General features: G+C 64.6%; 3 protein-coding genes across 5 annotated transcripts; 2 read left to right on the forward strand and 1 right to left on the reverse strand.

Moving 5' to 3' along the window:
- Nucleotides 1–1,437: 1,437 nt before the first annotated feature.
- CIAO3 (cytosolic iron-sulfur assembly component 3) lies at nucleotides 1,438–5,923 on the forward strand. Of its 2 annotated transcripts, none has more exons than XM_055135584.1 (11): nucleotides 1,438–1,592; nucleotides 1,871–1,963; nucleotides 2,566–2,709; nucleotides 2,945–3,077; nucleotides 3,301–3,420; nucleotides 3,573–3,691; nucleotides 4,015–4,144; nucleotides 4,598–4,670; nucleotides 4,835–4,972; nucleotides 5,136–5,293; nucleotides 5,425–5,923. In XM_055135584.1, exons 1-11 carry the CDS (start codon nucleotides 1,527–1,529, stop codon nucleotides 5,610–5,612), a joined length of 1,362 nt encoding a protein of 453 aa, XP_054991559.1. In that variant the 5' UTR covers nucleotides 1,438–1,526; the 3' UTR covers nucleotides 5,613–5,923. The 2 variants fall into 2 exon arrangements, with proteins under 2 accessions (XP_054991559.1, XP_054991558.1); XM_055135583.1 differs by having other exon boundaries at nucleotides 1,439–1,592; nucleotides 5,374–5,923.
- Nucleotides 5,924–7,637: 1,714 nt separating this feature from the next.
- On the forward strand, nucleotides 7,638–10,397 carry CCDC78 (coiled-coil domain containing 78). Its single transcript, XM_055135870.1, has 12 exons — nucleotides 7,638–7,686; nucleotides 7,953–8,039; nucleotides 8,302–8,421; nucleotides 8,609–8,640; nucleotides 8,726–8,804; nucleotides 8,887–9,012; nucleotides 9,099–9,286; nucleotides 9,346–9,448; nucleotides 9,551–9,591; nucleotides 9,876–9,942; nucleotides 10,018–10,118; nucleotides 10,212–10,397. The coding sequence occupies exons 1-12, from the start codon at nucleotides 7,669–7,671 to the stop codon at nucleotides 10,303–10,305; spliced, it is 1,056 nt and encodes a 351-aa protein (XP_054991845.1). The 5' UTR covers nucleotides 7,638–7,668; the 3' UTR covers nucleotides 10,306–10,397.
- Nucleotides 10,398–10,413: 16 nt separating this feature from the next.
- Nucleotides 10,414–11,562, reverse strand: ANTKMT (adenine nucleotide translocase lysine methyltransferase). Of its 2 annotated transcripts, XM_055135871.1 has the most exons (5): nucleotides 11,310–11,556; nucleotides 11,135–11,239; nucleotides 10,905–11,045; nucleotides 10,738–10,788; nucleotides 10,414–10,643 (listed from the first exon to the last, which is right to left on the reverse strand). In XM_055135871.1, exons 1-5 carry the CDS (start codon nucleotides 11,469–11,471, stop codon nucleotides 10,437–10,439), a joined length of 666 nt encoding a protein of 221 aa, XP_054991846.1. In that variant the 5' UTR covers nucleotides 11,472–11,556; the 3' UTR covers nucleotides 10,414–10,436. The 2 variants fall into 2 exon arrangements, with proteins under 2 accessions (XP_054991846.1, XP_054991847.1); XM_055135872.1 differs by lacking the exon at nucleotides 10,738–10,788 and having other exon boundaries at nucleotides 11,310–11,562.
- Between the last annotated feature and the right edge of the window lie 5,078 nt (nucleotides 11,563–16,640).

Genomic DNA, 16,640 nt, shown 5'->3' on the forward strand with positions numbered 1-16,640 from the left:
TACAGCAGATAAGGTGCTTGTCTTACACAAGGCTCATCTGGGTTTGATCCACTATATACTATGATCCCCTGAGTAATTCCTGAGTGCAGAGCCAGGAGTAACCCCTAGCATTGCTGGGTGTGGCCCCAAACCAAACCAACAAAAACATTCAGTGGTGTTAGGCACACCCACAACTGTAAGCGACACCTCTACTGCGTTCCAGAAGTTCTCTCCCTGGGGTGTGTCCCAGGGGTCGGACCGCCTGGCTCAGGCATGAACGTCCTGCCCTGCTTGCCCGAGGGGCTCCGCAAGCTCCCCTGGAAGCTTCCTGTGTGGGAACGGGCCTCCCATCTCAGGTTGTGGGTGGCAGGAGGTGAAGCCAGTTCTGACGGGCACTAGGCCCAGGCCCTACAGAAAAGAATTTTTTGCCACAGAAAAGAATTTTCAGGGAGATAGTACAGGAGGAAGGAACTTCCCTTACATGCTGGAGTGAGCCCCGGCACCACACGATGGTCCCCTGAGTTCCACCAGGAGTGATTCCTGAGTACAGAGACAGGCGGGAACCCTGAGCACCACTCGGTATGGCCCAAAACACTAAAAGAGGAAGAAAATTCTAGGAGAAAAAAAAAGAAAGGAAAAGTTAATTCTGGGAGAGAGTGAAGCTGTTTTTATCAAGGAAGAACACCGATTTCAAAGAACCAACACAGCTTGTCCAGAGGACTGAGGCAGCTGGCAGGGGAAGGCCTGGCTAGGCCTGGCTGCGGCCCCTGCAGGAGAACAGTGGGAAGGGGAGACCTCTGCTGGGGCAGGGAGGGCCCCGGAAGGGCAGGAAGCCCCTGGGAGTGTGCCCAGCGTCTGGGCAGGGCTGAATACCTTGGGTCTTGTTTTGTTTCCCAAGTGGCCTCAGCTAGGCTGACTGAGGGGGTTGCCAGGGAGGTGTTCTGGGGGGGCTGCTGGCTTGGCAGCGGTAGGTCCCTCCCAAAGCACAGCAAGTCCCCCAACACCCCTAAGTTAGGGCTCTGGGCGGGACCAGGCCCTGGGGCTCCCCTGGGGGGCACTTGCACCCACCGCAGGTGCAACAGCCCCCACGAGCCGCCCCGGTAAACCCTGAGTCCCATGGGGCTGATCCCCACCCGCTGCCTCCCTGGGGAGGCCGCCGCGGGACCAGCGCGCGGGGCCGGGGCAGACACTGGGGCGGGCGGCGGGCGGCGGTCGCGGGACCACGTGGGCACAGCGGTGCGGGACGCACCACCGTGCGACCCGCGGGAAGCTCGGCCTGCGCCCCGCGCTCTGCCCGTTAACCACGCCCGGAGCGGGACCGGCGCTCGGGCCGCTCGGGAGCTAAGAGGTCAAAGGGCAGAGGGCTGGGCGTGCGCCGGACGGGCGGGGGAGCCCGACTCGCCGGCAGGGGGCGCCCGCGCCAGGCCTCTGGCTGGCGCCGCGGCGCTCGTGAGTGGCGGGGCGCTTTCTGGCAGCGTGGCGGAACCTCGCGTCGTTTCGCGCCGTTTTTGCGACATTTGTGTGGTGGGTACGGCAGTGTGGCCGCTATGGCGTCTCCCTTTAGCGGGGCTCTGCGGCTCACCGACTTGGATGACTTTCTCGGGCCGTCGCAGGTGGGCCGTCCCGGAGGGCGGTGTGCTCAGGGGATGCCTCCCTTGGCTTCCTTCAGGGGGAACCGAAGCAGGAGGACGGAGCCGGGGGTTAGGTGTACACGGGTCCACGGCGGACGGGAGTGCGAGACTCTGCGGGCGGGAACAGGGGCAGGACCGCCGGCGTGGAGTCGGGGGGCGGGGGGGCCCGGGGGTGACCAGGCGGGAGTCGGGGCGGGCCCCGACACTTGCCGGGTCCTCCCGGAGGAACCTCAGCCCTGCTTGGGGTCCCCCTGGGACAGGAGTGCATCAAGCCGGTGCAGGTGGACCGAAGGCCTGGGACCGGCTCGGCCAAGATTCACGTGGAAGATGATGGCAGCTACATCCAGGTTAAGGTGGGCTCTAGCTGCGCGCTGGCTCGGGCGGAGTGTGGCGACCCCCGTGCCCACGCCCTTGTGCCTTAGTGGTGACAGTGCGTGGTGGGACCAGAAACATCAGTTCCAGCCAGGGACCTGCAGCCACAGACTCAGGCTTGGGGGTGGAGGGGACCGTGTCATTTCAGAGTCCAGGGTCCCTGGCATCATCTCCCAAGGTACCCAGGAGGTGATGTGGGTTCAGGACTCTGCGAGCAAGCAAGTGGCCCTGGGGAAAGTTCTCTTCTCCCACCGTTAGTCACTTCTGGGCACTTGTCCTGGGCTTTGCAGCAGGGCTGAGGGGCTCAGCTGGATGCCCACTGCATGTAAGGAAAGCTGCCCCAGGCCAGAGAGATAGTACAGGGGAAAGACCCTTGCCTTGCATTTACCTGACCCAGGTTGCATATGCCCCCCACCCCGCCCCGACCCATGAGCACAGAGCCAGGAGTAAGCAAGCCATGAGCACCGGCTGGGTGTACCCAATAACCAAACAGAAAAGGAAAGTTGCTGGCAAGTGGAGAAGAGAAGTGAGGCTGCCTGTCAGCTTGTGGCCCACAGCCTGTCCATGGCTGCTGTGCTTCCAGGATGGAGGGACACGGAGGCTGGAGAAGGCCCGTGTCTCACTGGATGACTGCCTGGCCTGTAGTGGCTGTGTCACCTCGGCCGAGACTGTCCTTATCACTCAGCAGAGCCATGAGGAGCTGAGGAAGGTTCTAGAAGCAAACAAGGTAGGCTGTGGGCAGGCTTCAACACTGCATGAACCCAGCATCAGCCCCAGCACCCTCTGCTCAAGTTTAGTAGCTGCTCTCTCAGGCAGACTCCTATCACTGAGGTCTTCCTGATGCGGTACTCAAGTGCCCAGCCCTGGCCGTGGGGTTCTGGTCACTCTTGGCTGCTGGAGTCGAGGGCACATGGGTCGTACGTGTCTGAAGCACACGGCCGAGCGTGTCCCTGGCTTTGCAGCTGGCAGCACCGGATCAGCAGAGGCTGGTGGTTGTCTCAGTCTCACCCCAGTCCAGAGCATCGCTGGCCGCCCACTTCCAGCTCAACCCCACCGACACTGCCAGGAAGCTGACCACCTTCTTCAAGATGCTGGGTAGGGTGGGCTGGGGGCAGGGGGACACTGTTGGGGTCAGCACGTGGCCTCAGGGGCTTCTGGGTCGCCATGAGTGGCCTGGCCTTGGCCTCTGTGTATGAGGGTGGCCCTGGGAAGGGGGAGTTGCTGGTGCTGCACTTCACGTTGCTCCCTGCTTGGGGGCCTGGGGGCCAGCAGGCTGGCCCTGCTCAGGCCCCGTGGCGAGTGGCCACCTGCCTTGCAGGGGTGCACCGCGTGTTCGACACCAGCTTCTCCAGGAACTTTACCCTCCTCGAGAGCCAGCGGGAGTTTGTACGACGCTTCCGGGCACAGGACCTGCCTGTGTTGACCTCCGCCTGCCCAGGTGCTCCCTGGCTGGATGGGGTGATCAGGTGCAGGGTGGGTGTACACCGAGAGCTGCCTTGATGCCCCAGACATGTGCAGCGCCCAGTGTCCTGTGGGGGAGGGGAGGCTAGTGGTGCCCACGCCCACCCAGGCCTTGTGTCTCTCACCCAGGCTGGGTCTGCTACGCTGAGAAGACCCACGGCAGTGTGCTTGTCCCCCACATCAGCACAGCCCGATCCCCACAGCAGGTCATGGGGGTCCTGGTGAAGGACTTCTTTGCCCAGCGGAAGGTGAGTGACCAGCAGGTGGGGTGGGTTGTGAGTCTGTGCCAAGACAGCCTCTTCCTGGAGGTGCTTGGGGGGTCCCAAGCCTTCCACGGTGCTTCCTGGGCATCCTCACGAGGCTGGTAGGTGCTGACACAAGTCGCAGGTCATGGATCAGGGAGGCCCCGCAGAAGGGAGGGAGCAAGTGTCGGCCGGGCTAGGGCAGGAGTGCCCGGACTGACAGTGCTCGCCGGGCCTGGGCATGACCTGCCCTAGCAATGAGCCGCTGGGGAGGCCGTGACAGGCAGGTCAGCACTCAAGTCCAGGTGTGGACGTCATGATTCCTGCAGCGTGTGAGCCCCGCCACTATCTATCACGTGACGGTGATGCCATGTTACGACAAGAAACTGGAAGCATCCAGACCTGACTTCTTCCTCCCAGAGCAGCAGAGCCGTGAGGTGGACTGCGTCATCACCACAGGTGAGGGCCTGCCTGGGCTTCGGGGTGCAGCAGGGACCTCGTCCCGGCCCTCTCTCTGGCCTTTCTCTGCTCCCGCCTGTGGCTGCGGGAGCAGCACAGCCCACAGCTGTTCCCTGGCGTTTGTCTCCCGGGGCCAGGGAGGGACGAGAGGGGTCCCCACAGGGCACCTTTCCTGAGGGGCTGCAGAAGTGGGTCCTGGCTGCACCTCCCCGCCCCCAGCCAGGACGGAGGATGCGCGCTCAGCGAGGCCCCTAGCGTGGGCCTGTGTGCTGACAGCAGGGCCGGGGGAGTCTGCACTCCACTGTGCCGCCGGCTCCCGTGCGTCCTCCTGCCTGAATGGGCCCCACATGGCTGTGCTGGACAGGCCTGCTGGGGCCAGGGAACGGGCAGGGCAACCCCTGGCCATGCAGGGGCTTGGCCCGCCCTACCCTGTGCCTCTGCTGCCCCCCACAGGAGAGGTGGTCAGGCTGCTGGAGGAAGAGGGGGTGTCGCTGTCCACACTGGAGCCAGCCCCTCTGGACAGTGTGTGAGTCCCTCACGGGGTCCCCGTCCTTGCCGGCCTCCTTCCGCCTGGTCCCTGGTCTGTGGACACTTCCTGGCAGTCATGTAGGATAGAGGAAACAGTCATGCCCCAGCTGCCTCCTGCACAGCGAGTGCCCAGGCGAACCAGGTGCCCCCGCTCCTCCCCAGGTGTGAGGACCCTGGTGCCCAGGAGACCACCAGCCATCGGGGCGGGGGCTCTGGGGGCTACTTGGAGCACGTGTTCCGGTACGCGGCCCGTGAGCTCTTTGGCATCCACGTGGACGAGGTCACCTACAGGCCCCTCAGGTCAGCAGGAAGGGCTGGGCTGGGGGGGTCCACAGCTCTGGCCTCGTCCCCTGCTCGCTGCCTGCACACGCTCCCGTGTGCCTGAGCCAGGCTTCCTGCCTGTCCTTCCTGTGTCCTGCCGGCCTAGAAGTGCCGCTGACCCACCGGTGGCTGGCCCCTGCAGGAACAAGGACTTCCGGGAGGTGACTCTGGAGCGGGAGGGCCAGGTCCTGCTGCGCTTCGCCGCCGCCTATGGTTTCCGCAATATCCAGAACCTGGTGCAGAAGCTTAAGCGCGGCCGCTGCCCCTATCACTACGTGGAGGTCATGGCCTGTCCCGCAGGTATTGGGCCGCTGGGGGCTGGGCACGGTGCACCGGGAACCCCAGAGCTACCCTCTCCCCTGCCCGCCCTCTCCCTGCAGGCTGCCTGAATGGCGGGGGCCAGCTCAAGGCGCCCGACATGCCTGGCACAGAGCTGCTGCAACACGTGGACAGGCTGTACCGCGAGGTGAGGACGGAGGCACCCGAGGATGCGCCTGGGGTCCAGGAGCTGTACCGGGACTGGCTGCAGGGCGAGGACTCGGAGCAGGCCAGCCGCCTGCTGCATACCAGCTACCATGCAGTGACCAAGGAGAGTTCTGGCCTCAGCATCCGGTGGTAGCCACCCACCAGCCCCAGGGAGCAGAGTCACCTCCAGCCAGCGCGCAAGGACACTCCACGAGTCGATTCTGGAACCCTCCAGGGCCTCCACTGTGGGGGCTTCGGCAGAGCAGAGGTGGGGCTCCTCGCCCCCCATCACCCCAAGCTGCGTCTCCAGGGTAGCCAGACTGGTCTGGCCCAGCCCCACCTGTCACCCAGAACCAGGTGCTCACTGCACCCAGTGGGGATAAAGGAGTCTTGTCACCCCACAGCTGACCACAGCTGGACTTGGCCCAGTGCGGCCTCCCCCTGTAATAAAGGCCCCAGAACACCTCTGAGTGTGTGCTGCACCGGAAAACGCTGGCTTGGCTGGGGTCTTACAGGCACCTCAAGGAGAGTCCTGAGGCCACTGGCCGGGGCTCCAAGGGTGCAGGAGGCCATGGCAGGCCCCCGCTGGGCAAGCCCCCAGGTCACTTGTGGTGTGGTGTGCTCAGGGACCACTGCAGTGCCAGGAGGGCCCCTGCCTGCAGCCTGCCCCAGGAACTGCTCCAAAGCCTCCCATGGTGTCCAGATGGCTGCTGGGCGGTCCTGAGCCAGCCAGGGCCCTGCACAAAGGCACTGGACATGTCCTTTACCCTCTCTGCAGTGACCATGAGCCTTTGGTCTTCCAAGAGCCCTAAACAGACACTTATTCCAGCACTGCCTGATGCTGGGGCAGGCTCTGGTGGGCAGCTCTGCCCCTCCCCCTTGCCCCCTCCCTACGCTCCCAGCCTGCACCTTGGCACATCACAGCTTGGCCCTCACATGACGGTTGGCTCCACCTTCTGTGCCAACTGCAGGTTGCTGGCATGTGCTTCTGGCCTCAGAACAGCTGAAGGCCACCCAGCAAGACTGGAATGTCTGTCCCCCACACATGCCTTGATGGCTGGGGTGCCCTGCCCTCAGGCACTGGCCATAGCAGCCACCAGCAGGGCGTCCCGAGGGAAGGGCAGGGTCAGGTGCTCCATAAAGTAGCTCAGGTGGCGGCCGGTGTGGCCTGGTGTCTGCGGGCAGTGCCGTGGGTGGCAGGGGCAGGCTTCGAGGCAGCTGGGCTGTGCACACCTGCAGCTCCGTCAGTGGTCAGTGTGTGGTGGTCACCAGCCCCCCACGGCCTTAGCAGCTCTGTTCCCTCCACTTCAGTTCCTGTGGAGGCGGAGCTGGGTCACACCCTGCCCAAGGACTGCCCGGCACTGCCCCTCTCACCAGGGCAGGAGGGTCAGTGACACTCCCTCCAGGCCCCAATCTCAAGCTGAAAGGAAGTTGGAGATTGGCGGTCCGGGGGTCAGCCCCATGCCTGGGCAGCAGGCAGGCGGGGAGGAAGGGTGGGTCAGGGTGATGGGGCCGACACCCAGAACTGCAGCGCACACAGAGGCGGGCCCACCACTTCCACATCCTCAGCTGCCTGGCCACAGCCACAGCCGCTGTCCCCCTCAGTGACCAGCACCAGGATGGCCTTCACCTTCATGGTCCCAAGCTCAGTCATCCTGTGCCTCCTGAGAGGTGTCTGGCTTGGCCCCTTCCTGCATGGAGCCACGCCGAGGCCAGCCCAGCGGGAACCAGTGCAGGTCTCAGCTGCGGATCACATGTCTGCAGGACTGGCACTCAGCCTATTGCCCACTCAGAACACATATGCCCACAGCACACGTTCTGGGGACTGTGTGCACTCCTGGCAGCCCCCGGCACTTCCTCCAGGAAGCCCTTGACTTTGGCCCTGAACTCATCTACCATCTGCACCCCCTTCCCTCAGCTAACAGGGGCACCCGTCCTGCCGGCTCCCAGCCAGTCCCTGTACTCGGCCCGCACAGGTGAGGAAGTGTCTGAGTGCTGACGCCCTGCCCGAGTCCCCCCATGCCCTGACAGTGCAGGGTGCTGGTGGGCAGTGGAGAGGACGAGGCACTCAGGCGTAGCTGCCTTTGCAGGAACTGGGCGCCACCCCGCCCCTCTAACCACAGGTGCCCCGCCTGCGCACAAGACCCAGAGGCCCTGGCAACCGAGCGGGGCACCAACACAGGCGGGTGTCAGGCCACGGCTGCCTCCACATGGCGGGTGCCAAGGGGGTGAGTCCTCCAGCAGGTTACTGGCTCGGGGGAAGGGGTCTCCCTGCCCCCTCCGCCAGCTCCCCTGAGTCTCCCCTGGGCTCTGCCACAGGCAGAGGACAGACTGGCAGGAGAGCCGGGGCCCATGCCCACCTGGGCCACCAATCTGGACATGGGGCTTCCCTCAGCTCATGCACTGAGTGAGGAGCAGCAGCTACAGGTGGGTGCGGGGTGGGCAGGATGCCGCCTCCCGCCCCCACCCCCTCCCCACCTGCTACCCCCCACAGATCTCCAGGGAGCTGGTGGACCAGCCGATCACAGCCAACTGGCTGCAGGAACAGCACGAGGCAGATATATTCGAGCTCAAGAGTGAGGTAGGGAGGCTGGAGCAATAGCACAGCGGGGAGGGCGTTTGCCTTGCATGCAGCAGACCTAGGTTTGATTCCCAGCATCCCATATGGTCCCCCGAGCACCGCCAGGAGTAATTCCTGAGTGCATGAGTCAGGAGTAACCCCTGTGTATTACCGGGTGTGACCCAAAAAGCAAAAAAAAAAAAAAGAGAGAGAGGGCCAGGGGCTGGGGGCCCAGGGGCCAGGCAGCTCCAGGAAGTGCAGTCCCTGCCCACTGGCTTGGCAGATCCTGCGGCTGGAGAGTCGGGTGCTAGAGCTGGAGCACCAGGGGGAGCACAGTGGCCTGGCAAGGGCAGAGCCGGGGCATCCCCGGAGGCAGGCACAGCCCAAGGACCACAGAGCCCAGGTGACCAGGCACCCACAGGAGGGCAGGGGCTGGTCCAGCGCTTGTCCTGTGTAGGTGTGTGTGTGGGGGGGGGCGCCCGAGGCCGGGGAGCAGCAGGACTGGGGGGCAGCATGCAGCCACCAGGCTCCATGGGGACCGTGTGGGGCTGCTGGAGCTGGGACTTGCCGCTGTTGTGCCCATGCCACAGGGAGAAGAGCCGCGAGCCCCGGACACACAGGCGTGAGTGACGGCCTTGCCCCAGGAAGCACAGGGTGCAGGGCGCTGATCCCCAGCACAGGGAGCTGAGCTGCACTCCCGTCCACAGGGCAGCCCTGGCCCGGCAGCTGCAGGAGGCCCGTGAGGCAGCCAGGGAGGCAAGGCAGCGGCTGGCTGCACAAGCGGCTGTGAGCTCCTCCCCCACACCCCCAGGGCACTCTGGGCAGGCTGCAGGCCAGCTCAGGCCAGCTCCACCTGCTCCTCCCACAGGTGCTGTCAGCCTGCCAGGGCCAGCTCCGCCAGGCGGAGGCCGAGAACAGCCGTCTACAGCTGCAGGTGAAGCTGCTCAGTGAGGATTGCTCCCTCCGTCTGCAGCGCTGTGCCCGCAAGGCAGCCGTGAGCACGGGCAGGGGCGCGAGCAGGCGGGCACCAGGGCGCCCCAAAGATGCTTGGGAGTCCTGTCCAACCCACATCTTCCCCAGGAGCTCTCGGGGGGTGCCGGCCAGGCGCCCGGGGCCACCACACTGCGGGCTTTCCTGGAGAGCGCCCTGGAGGACATCCGGGCAGCTCACCGCAGTCGCGAGCAGCAGCTGGCCCAGGCCGCCCGGGCCTACCGCAAGCGCCTGGCTGAGCTGAGCCGCAGACACCAGGCGCTGCTGGCTGTGCACAGGTGAGTGACCCCCGTGGGGAGGTTGGGGGGCGGCTCCGTCTGACCCAGTCCCGCCGTAGACTGCAGCCTGGCCTGGAGGGCTCCCACGTAGCTGCCACAGCCACCGCAGACCCGGAGCCGCCTCCGCTAGTCACCAAGCTCCAACACTGGCAGGAGGAGCAGGTGAGACAAAGCTCCAGGCACAGGAGTTCCCACTGCCCACCCTGGCTTTGGCCCCAGCAGCCCTCACTGACCCCCAGCTCACCACTGCTCCTGTCCACACAGAAGGGGCCCAGCAAAGCCTCACCGAGGACGGCAGAGCCACAGTGAGCACCTGGCACTGATGGACTGGGGGGGGGGGGGGGCGGATGGCTCGAACCCTCGCCAGGCAGGCCTGTGGCTCACCTCAGCTTCTCAAAAGAGGGGCCACGAGGAGCCCCAAGACACCCCAAGGGGTCCACAGTGAAGGTCACAGAGGGGCCACAGCACAAGACCAGAGAGCAGATGGGGTGGGGGGGGGCAAGTGGGCCGGGGGTCCCAAAGTGCGAACAGGATGTGGGGTCCGGACTCAACCGTTTCAGGTCGACTAAGCCCCACTTGCTCCATGCAGGGGCCTGGATACTGCATCCTGCGCCTACATCCACCAGAAGCTCCGGGATTTCTCCCATGGCACCCAGGTAGGACTGGCCTTGTGGGAACGGGCTCCGTGCCCCCCCACGCCTCAGCTCATGCCCACCACCCTCCCCTGCCAGGCAGAGCTGGAACGGGAGCGTGCACAGCTGCTGGTCCGGGCCACCATGGCTGAGGGGCGACTCTCTGAGCTCCAGGACTATGTGGACCAGCACCTGGGCAGGTGGGTGGGGGTCACCCGAGGAACTGACTGCAGCCCCTGGACAAAGGACAAGTCCTCACCAGGCAAATGACTAAAACTGAGCTCTCTGGACAGATACAGGCTGGAGATCCTGAGGCTGAGGGCCCTGGTGGGTGCCAGGGAGCCCCGAGAAGAGGAAGCGTCACCCCCAGGGAAGCCCACGGACTGAGCACCCCCAGCCACTGGCGAGTAGTCTGGCCAATGCTGCAGGGCTGTCCAGGCCGTAAGCTGCTCTCCATGCTCGCCCTGGGGGTCGCACCCAACAAGGACCAAGCCGGAAGGAGCAGAGTCTTTATTGTGTCAATCAGCAGGCTTGGGCAGGGGGACCCTGGGGACCAGGGCGGCCTGACCAGCTGGCCCTTGTCCGTGGACATCATAGGCCCAGACGCGGTCCACGCCCTCACCCAGCACGGCCACGGGCTGCCAGGTGGGGAGGGGGAAGCGTCCGGAGACCACACGAGCCCCTTGGGGCAGCTCTGCTTGCAGCTTGTCTTCGAGGAGCGGGAGCTGAAGGCGACAGAGGGAAAGAGGGTGGGAGCAGCCGCGTCCAGCAGGGGCCCTCACGAGCTCGGCCTCCCAGAGCTGGCCAGCCAGGACCTACCACACTAGGCGCCAGGAACACGGACACGTTGTGGCAATCCCTCAGGCTCACCTGCAGCGGAGAGAGGGTGGCAGTCGTGGCCGCCTGCCGGGGGGGGGCGGGGGGGCGCAACCCGGCAGGGGAGGGGGGAGGGCGTGACGGTGAGGTTGGGGGCTGGACCCCCTTACCTTCCAGAGATCCTCTCGGCGGTAGCAGACGCTGTGGGCACAGCCGGCCCTCCAGGCGTGCAGCCGCGCCAGCATCACCAGCCAGGGGTTCAGCTCGTAGCCCACTGCGGGACGGAGGCCACTCCGGTGGGCCGCCAGCACCTGCAAGGCGCGGGAGGCGGGGAGGTGGGCGCCGGCCCCGGGGCGGCGGGGGTGCCGCGGCCCGCCGAGCGCACGCACGGGCTCCTTACAATCCTGCCGTCGCCGGAGCCCAGGTCCACCGTCTTGCCGCGGCGGCCTCGCAGCAGCGACAGCACGTGCTCCACCTGCCGCGCGCTCGCGCCGACGTAGGGCACCTGCGGGCAGGGGTCAGTCGGCCACGGGCACGGCCGGGCCCCGCCGCCGACCCGCCCCGGCGCCCCGCACCTGCAGCCGCAGCGGCACGCGGCGGAAGCCCGGCTGCAGCAGCAGCGCCCACACGGCGTAGGCGAGCAGGCCCGAGCCCGCCGCCGCCTGCAGCAGCTCCCAGGGGCCCAGCCGCCGCCCGCGCAGCTCGGCCAGCGCCTCGACAGGGTCGTCCGGCTCCATGGCCGCGGCGTCGGGACGGCGGGGCGGGCCTGGCGGGCCACGGAAGGGGCGGGATTGGCGGGCGCCGGGGGGCGTGGCGGGCAAGAGCCGGGCGAGCGCGGGGAGGGGCGTGGCCGACGCCGGAAGGGGCGGGCGGGCAGGAGCGCGGCGGGCGCAGGGAGGGGCGTGGCGGCAGTAGCGAGCGCCGGAAGGGGCGTGGTAGGAGGGGAGGGGCGCGGCGGGCGCCGGGAGGGGCGTGGCGGGAGGCGAGGGCTGCGGCGCTCGTCGGGAGGGACAGGCCCCTGGCCTCGGGCCCAGCCCGCGGTGTCCAGCCGCCACGCACGCCGCGGTCCGCTTGGTTCTCGCCCGCGGGCGGTGCTGGAAGACCCCGGAGAGTGAGAGGATGGGGCTGGCCTGGAGCTGTGCTGTAACGACCCCCGGGTCCCCGCAAGCCCGCATCCGGCTGAGACCCCGCGGCTCTGGCCAGTCCACCCAAGCGATCGTCCCGGTCCCGCCGGGCACCCACCCCGAAAGCTCCCCAAGAAGGGAGCCTTTCACGGGGGCGGGAAATGGGTGCATTGGCGGACACAGTCTTGGGCTCTGATTGGGTCAGGGGGACATCGCCCCAAGAACGGGGCAGTCATCTCCAGATGAAAGTTCACATGTACGCCGATACCAAGCTCCTGGGGTCATCTGGAAAAGCAAATGGGGGGCCATCCTGGGGTCTAGTGCCTTACATAGGTCATCCTCTACCCACACACAACTGCCGGGCGGTCTGCACCAGCAGACATTGCCCAGCACTGAACTGAGCCCACATACGGACTGACCTGGCTCCCGCCCAAGCCTTGAGCACCGGGGGTAGAGCACTGCGGGTGGGCCAGCCCATCAGTGCTCCTGTGGGCTGACAGGGTCCTCCCACAACGGAGGCAGCCCAACCTGTTTTGTTGTGTTTGTTTTGTTTTGTTTTTGCTTTTTGGGTCACACCCAGCTATGCACAGGGGTTACTCCTGGCTTTGCACTCAGGAATCACCTGGCAGTGCTCAGGGGACCATGTGGGATACTGGGAATCGAACCCGGGTCAGTCGCATGCAAGGCAAACGCCCTACCCTCTGTGCTATCACTCCAGTCCTGGCAGCCCATCTTGTATCTGTTTTCCCCACCTGGCACCTGGGAGGTGCTTGTTGTAATAGAATGTGTCCACTGGCACACTGCTCCTTGACATCTGGGCAATGGACCTGCTGTGCCCTGACTAGAGCGGTGTCACTGATCGGCACAGGTGGTCCAGGAAGGCCACTGCACACTGCTCCAGCCACTTCATCTCCATGTCTTCCTGGCCTGAGCCTTGGAGGCACCATGGGGAGACAAGATGCAGAAAGTGCCCAGTCCTATTCTAGGTCCCACCCTGTAGCTTTTGCAGGAGGCTACAGTGACCACTGCGTATGTCTGGGACCTCCTTCCACATGAGGGCCCCAGGAGCAGCCATGGAAAGCGGGGTGCATGGCACGCGGAGTGTCCTGGACAAACTCCAAGCCACCTCCTTGGGGCTGGGGGCAGACACGGATGCAGGGGGTCTATAATCCAGGAAGGTGCAGGCGAGTCAAAGGTGAGTGCAGGACCACGGGTTCAGTGGCACGTCATTCACTTTGGTGTGTGAGGCTCTGGGTTCCATTCCCAGCAATGTGGAGGGAAAAGGAATTCAGCATATTGAGTTGTCTAGTGGTGAGACAGCAACAAGGACAGAGGTGTGGGGGCTGACCTGTGTGTGCTAAGGCCAGTGACGCGGAGGGAAGAGGATCACAGCAGTCCCGGATCACACACAGATCATAGACTGGGCAAGTGAAAGAGGTGCACCCTGCGTGAGTGTGGCTTCCAGAGAGCCTGACCTTGGGCCTGAGAACTTATCCAGGGGCCTGCCCTGTGCCCCAAGTCCTGCCTGGAACTGACCACAAGGACAGTGGTAGGCCAGGCAGGGAACTTTGGGGGGTCAGTGAAGGTATCCCTGGCACTGTGCTGCCTAGCCCGGGAGCTGTGGAGTGGAGTGGAGTGAAGCCCCAGAGCCCAACTCTGACCCCAGCATGAAGCCCTTTGAGTGGTAGGAACTGAGGTGAAAGGTGGGCCAAGGGTGGGACACCTAGAGGCCCTTTGTGCACCCTCCACGGACAAGAGGCAGGGCCCCGGGGAGACCCCATAGCAGGGGCAACAGATGCATCCAGGAAGCCTCCCACAGTCACAGGGTCTGGGCAGAGCAGACATTGCTCCCACCAGCACCCATGTCCTGCCGCCTCTCAGTGTGGAAGTGGGTAGCACGAGCTCCAGGTAGGAGGAGTCACAGCCCAGTCAGGCCTCTTGGAAGCAGCTCCAGCAGGTGAAGGGCAAAGTGCAGACGGAGGCCTGCACCAGCCCTTCGCACCCACCCAGGTCGGTGGCAGGTACCACCCCATCCCTCTGTGATGAGAGGTTTCTACAGCAATACATCATGGCTAACCCTGCGGATGGTCTCCTGGATGACTGCCGGGCATGTTGGCCAGGTGGATATAAGGAGGAGGGCAGGAGGCAGGCCCAGCCAGAGCAGGTCACTCAGTCCTCAGGGTCAGGCCAAGCCCCACACTGCCAGCTCAAAGTGAGGCCACAGGACACGCAACACTGAGGCATGGGCACGGGTCCTTCCCTGTACCTGCCCCCGGAACCCCTTCTCCCAGACATTCCTCCCACAGCCACCAAAGGCTACATCGCGTCTGCGGAGGACACTGAAGCTCAGCCCTCTCTGGACCCACAGGACTGGGTGTCCACCCAGAGCCGCCTCCCCCTAGTCCGGGAGGTGCAACAGCCACACCCAGTAACGAGCCCGTGGTCCCATGGCAACTCCTGCCTGCACCTCCAGTGGCAGCTCCCGAGGAGCCAGCATGTGCAACTGAGGCCAGGGGGCTGCAGAGGGCAGGAAGCCAGCTGCCGGCAGGTTCACTCCCACTGTCCAGCTGACCTGGGCAGCCCCGCCCATCACGGCACGGCCGGAACTGCCAGCTCAAGACTCGCAGTGACAGGACCTGCTTTGTGCCACCCCTGGAGACCCCCACCCTGGCCTCGTGTGCACGCCCCCCTTTGCCACCCTGGGAAGGGGATGAGTCGTTTGCAAGAGAGACACCCCCGCATATAGGCCTCACTTCGTCCAGCTGGCCCTGTGGACTCCAGGCACGGGGCTGGGGCTGGCAGGGCTTGGGGTGCCCCTTTGTCATCTTTCTGATTCATTGTGCCCCTGTAGTTCTTGGGTGGAGCAGCCCCTGAGTGCTGGGCTCTGTAGCACTGTGCAAAAGCAGGACCTCAGGACACCTGGTACCACACAGTCTCCCAGGTGCATCCAAGTCCTGAGCATCAGGGTTTTAAGGGTGCTTAGAGGGTCTGGGGTTTGGAGGGAGGGGCAGTCACATGCATTACCGGTTCTCTCTGCAGCAGTGGACACTTCCAAGAAACAGGGTCCCAGACACGCCGTGCCAGTGTGACAAGTAATGATATGGGTGTGGTGGAAGTACCAGGCACATGCCCACAGCTGGGCCACCCCCCACCCTTGGTATGCAGCCAGAAAAAAAATGAGAAACCCAGATGAGCCTTCGGATTTCCTTCTTCTTCTTCTTTTTTTTTCTTTTTGGGTCACATCTGGCGATGCTCAGGGGTTACTCCTGGCTCTACACTCAGGAATTACTCCTGGCGGTGCTCAGGGGACCATATGGGATGCTGGGCATCGAACCCAGGTTGGCCGTGTGCAAGGCGAACGCCCTCCCCTTGTGCTAGTGCTCCAGCCACCCTTGGGAATATAAGGGCTTTTGTTTTGTTTGTTTTGCGGGGACCACACCCATGTTGCTCAGGAATTACCCCGCTATTGCTCCTGGCGGGGTTCTGGGGACTGTGTGGGGTGCTGGGGATCAAACCTGGTTTAGTCACATACAAAGCAAGTGCCTTACCCATGGTACTCTCTTCCGGCCTTTGAAAATGCGTTTGGTTTGATGTTTGGACCATACCCCAGTGTTCAGAGTCTTCTGTCTCTGAGCTCAGGGACCACACCAGGGGGAACCGTGTGTGGTGCCTGGGATCCAACCCAGGTCAGCCAGCCTTATGGCAGGCAAGTGGCACGCCTGCTGTGCTCTTGCCGTGCACGTCCCCTGGAGTTTTTAAAGGGTTAGACGTCCCTCCTGGACGGCACAGTGTGCTCCTGGCGCCCTCTTCTGGCCGCCTCGCACTCAGTCTCAGACCCCTGCCAGCCCCAGGCTTCCCCGGGGCTTGAGTGGGCCAGGGTCTCTGCCAGTGGTGCCCAAGAGATCTCAGTGGGTTCACATGGATGATCTGGTCTGGAATAAGCACATGTCTGGCCTTTAGCTGTCCCACACACAACTGACCTTGGAGGCCTCCAGCCACAGCATGGGACGCAGGCCGTCTCTGTTCCCAGGGGTTCACTGGCCATGGAGAGCAGCCAGGCAGGGGTGGCCTGTGTGGGTGCAAGGAGAGGGAGGGGGAGCGTGGGTGATACCCCAAACCGTGGGGTGTCCCCTGGTTCCAGCCAGGCTTCATGCTCCTGTGCATGCTGCCTGGGCCCAGCAGGGCCCTTTCTGCATCCCACCCATCACAGCCAGGAGCACAGATGCGTGTGACCCCCACAGCAGTGCAGGGATCTCACAGTGGTCCCTGACGCCCCCAGACAGGCAGTGTGTGGAACCCCACAAAACACAGGGCAGTCAGCCCAAGTCCTGAGCCCTGAGCCCTGATCCTGGGTGCAGCCCGATGGACTTTTGGCGGTACTGGGGCTCTCAGGGACTATCTCCCCACATCACTACGAGTGTGGGGCAGCAACATCAGGTCTGGGCACAGGGGCAAGGCCCTGGGATGAATGGTGCAGGGACCAGCAGAGCCACAGGGAGGGGACAGGGCATCCCCATGGCTGGCATGTGAGTCTGCATGGGAGAGTGTGGTACGACTTCCCATATCCTCAGCTCAAGTCTGTGTGCCCCAAACCCTCAGCAGGCCGCACCCTGCTGGCCAGGGCAGGGCCTGCTCCCCGCAGTGGGCAGGGACAAGCCCTTCAAGTGAGGCGTTCAGGATGCCAGGCGCCCCCATGAATGAGGCCACCCAGGGGCACACACTGACCCTGGCCAGCTTGACCATGGCGCCCCTGGCTACAGAGAACAGCCCTCCCTGGGTCTG

Source organism: Sorex araneus, chromosome 4, assembly GCF_027595985.1.
Source record: "Sorex araneus isolate mSorAra2 chromosome 4, mSorAra2.pri, whole genome shotgun sequence".
In the NCBI taxonomy this organism is placed as follows: Eukaryota; Metazoa; Chordata; class Mammalia; order Eulipotyphla; family Soricidae; genus Sorex; species Sorex araneus.